The sequence below is a fragment of the Trichinella spiralis genome (genome assembly GCF_000181795.1).
Source record: "Trichinella spiralis strain ISS 195 chromosome Unknown Scfld1, whole genome shotgun sequence".
NCBI classification, from domain to species: Eukaryota; Metazoa; Nematoda; class Enoplea; order Trichinellida; family Trichinellidae; genus Trichinella; species Trichinella spiralis.
Window position 1 is genome coordinate 3,105,600 of NW_003526940.1, and position 2,154 is coordinate 3,107,753.

At 33.8% G+C, this 2,154-nt stretch overlaps 1 protein-coding gene across 1 annotated transcript; it reads right to left on the reverse strand.

Annotated features, from left to right (window-relative positions):
• Window positions 1–586: 586 nt before the first annotated feature.
• Tsp_09091 (conserved hypothetical protein) lies at window positions 587–1,107 on the reverse strand. The gene is made up of 3 exons (XM_003382200.1): window positions 1,036–1,107; window positions 842–991; window positions 587–673 (listed from the first exon to the last, which is right to left on the reverse strand). Exons 1-3 carry the CDS (start codon window positions 1,105–1,107, stop codon window positions 587–589), a joined length of 309 nt encoding a protein of 102 aa, XP_003382248.1.
• Between the last annotated feature and the right edge of the window lie 1,047 nt (window positions 1,108–2,154).

The window sequence follows — 2,154 nt, forward strand, 5'->3', positions numbered from 1 at the left end:
GCGCGAAAAAAAAAAATTTTTTTTTCGGTGTGGTTTTAATTTAAAACCAATTAAAAAATGAAGTGGGAAAGGTGGCCGGGGGAAGATTTCTTTTTGGAAAATTTCCCATGGCTTCCATTTTACCCCAAGGTTTCAAAAGGGTAAATGGGGAAATTTCAACCATCCCAACCCGGTTCGAGTTTCCCTTCTTAAGGGGGTTGGGGTTTGGATGGGGGGAATTTTTTTAAGGTATTTTTGGTTTTCCACTGAAAATATTACATTGAAAAGGGTTGGCAAATGGGAAAAGGAAAAATTAGGTGGCAATTAAATGGTTCACCAACGCATTAGTCGGTTTGGTTTGGGGATGTAAAAATAGAAAGTTTTCAATTTACACCAAATATATAAATAATTTTGTTTTTTGATTTGTAAATAATATTGCAGATTTTTAATTTTTTATTTAAATAAAATATACGAAGGAAAACAATAACACTGACGAAAGAGGTAAAAACTTTCTGAAGTTAAAAGTAAAATTCTTTGATTGCTATCAGGAACAGATTTTCAGAGAACAGTCAGCTTGAAATTAGAAAAGTATTTAAATGCTAACAAATTAACAGTTGCCATGCCTAGTTTTAGCTGACAACTGCAGCTGTGGACAATTCATCACTTGTTGATTTTTCCATTGTATTACAATCGCCTTTAGTTAATCATCAGAATATTTTCTGACATAAATCTCATTTAATTGCTAGCTGAAACATAATTTATTTGATGAACTCAGATAAATCAGTGTAAAACATTTTGAAAGCAGAAAGGAAGCGATGGACAGCACGAAGCAGAATAGCAGTTAAAGCTGCTTCAAATTCACTCTGCAGTGGACATCACGTTCTTCGGTGTTAGCATTTGTGCGCCATTTGTGTGTGATTAATTTTATTCTGTCAGTATCAACAAAAGGCATTAGTGCCACAAGGAATATCAGAAGGTGATCTTCGATTGTAGATAAAATGTGAAATGAAAACTAAATATTGTTGCAAAATGGTTATTTAAAATGAAATTCAAAACTGTCCAGTTTATTTGCATTTTTGGTGTTGAGTTTGAGTTCAGAGCTTTGCGTTCCAGAGTTATTCGAATCATTTTCTATTCTGTTCCTTGTTATGGCTCGGTACCCTGAGTTACATCTTGTACCAAATCGTTGCGGGATTTGGTCCAATTCGGTGGTATGGTAGGCAGGATATATAAATTAAAACGTGCCCGCAAACAGAAATATTGGAGGTGTTCAAAAGTATGCGCTGAATGTACAGCATGTGTTCCTAGTTATTAACAATTACTTTATTTTGGTATAGGATAAAGAAGGCTGCGGGGGTGCAGTGTGGACAGATTTAGAAGTTCCGGCTGGGATCGATCGAAAAGATCACGTTGAAACCTGCCGGGTAGATGAGCACCTGGCCTATATAGACTGATGGCAACCGTAAAAACTTGGGATACGGATGGTACATTCAAGGTTGTACCAATGATGCCAGTAGCATTTTACCATCCATGAAATTGTGGCAAGTAAGCTGGTGCCAGTAGACTGTTGCTATGTACGGTTAAAGATATTGGCAAATAAGAGTTTATTTTTCAAGCTTCAATAAACAAAGCGGCTGTCCTTAGCGTCAATCTTTATCCACAAGCAATAATTTGTAGTTTTGAAATCGCCCTGATACCACTTTGTTAATGTCGTTCACTGATATGTTGTTTATTATTGTTGTTGTTAGTACTGTTGGCTAGTGAAAAATAAAAATCGCTAGTTAACTTATTTTTTGTATTGTTTTTTCTGAATTATTACTATCGCATTTGATATAACGTCACTTTGGTACAATAAAATATAGAATAATGATAAAAATTATTTTCGGGAATGCTAATCATGAAAAAGTATAAACTTCACCAAAAATAATATATTTAAATAAACAAAATTTCAATGAATGACAGAACTTCAAACAGACAATAAAATTTTGGAATAATAAATATTCCCATTTTTTATGTTACGTCACTACTATTAAAGTTACGTAATTCTAAATGGAATATTTGAACCAATGAAATGAAAAAATATTACAGCTAATCACAAAGGAAGGATTTGAATCAATGAGCAATTAGGCAAGGAAAACCAATACGACAAAGACTTGACGGCCCAATAAAAGAAAA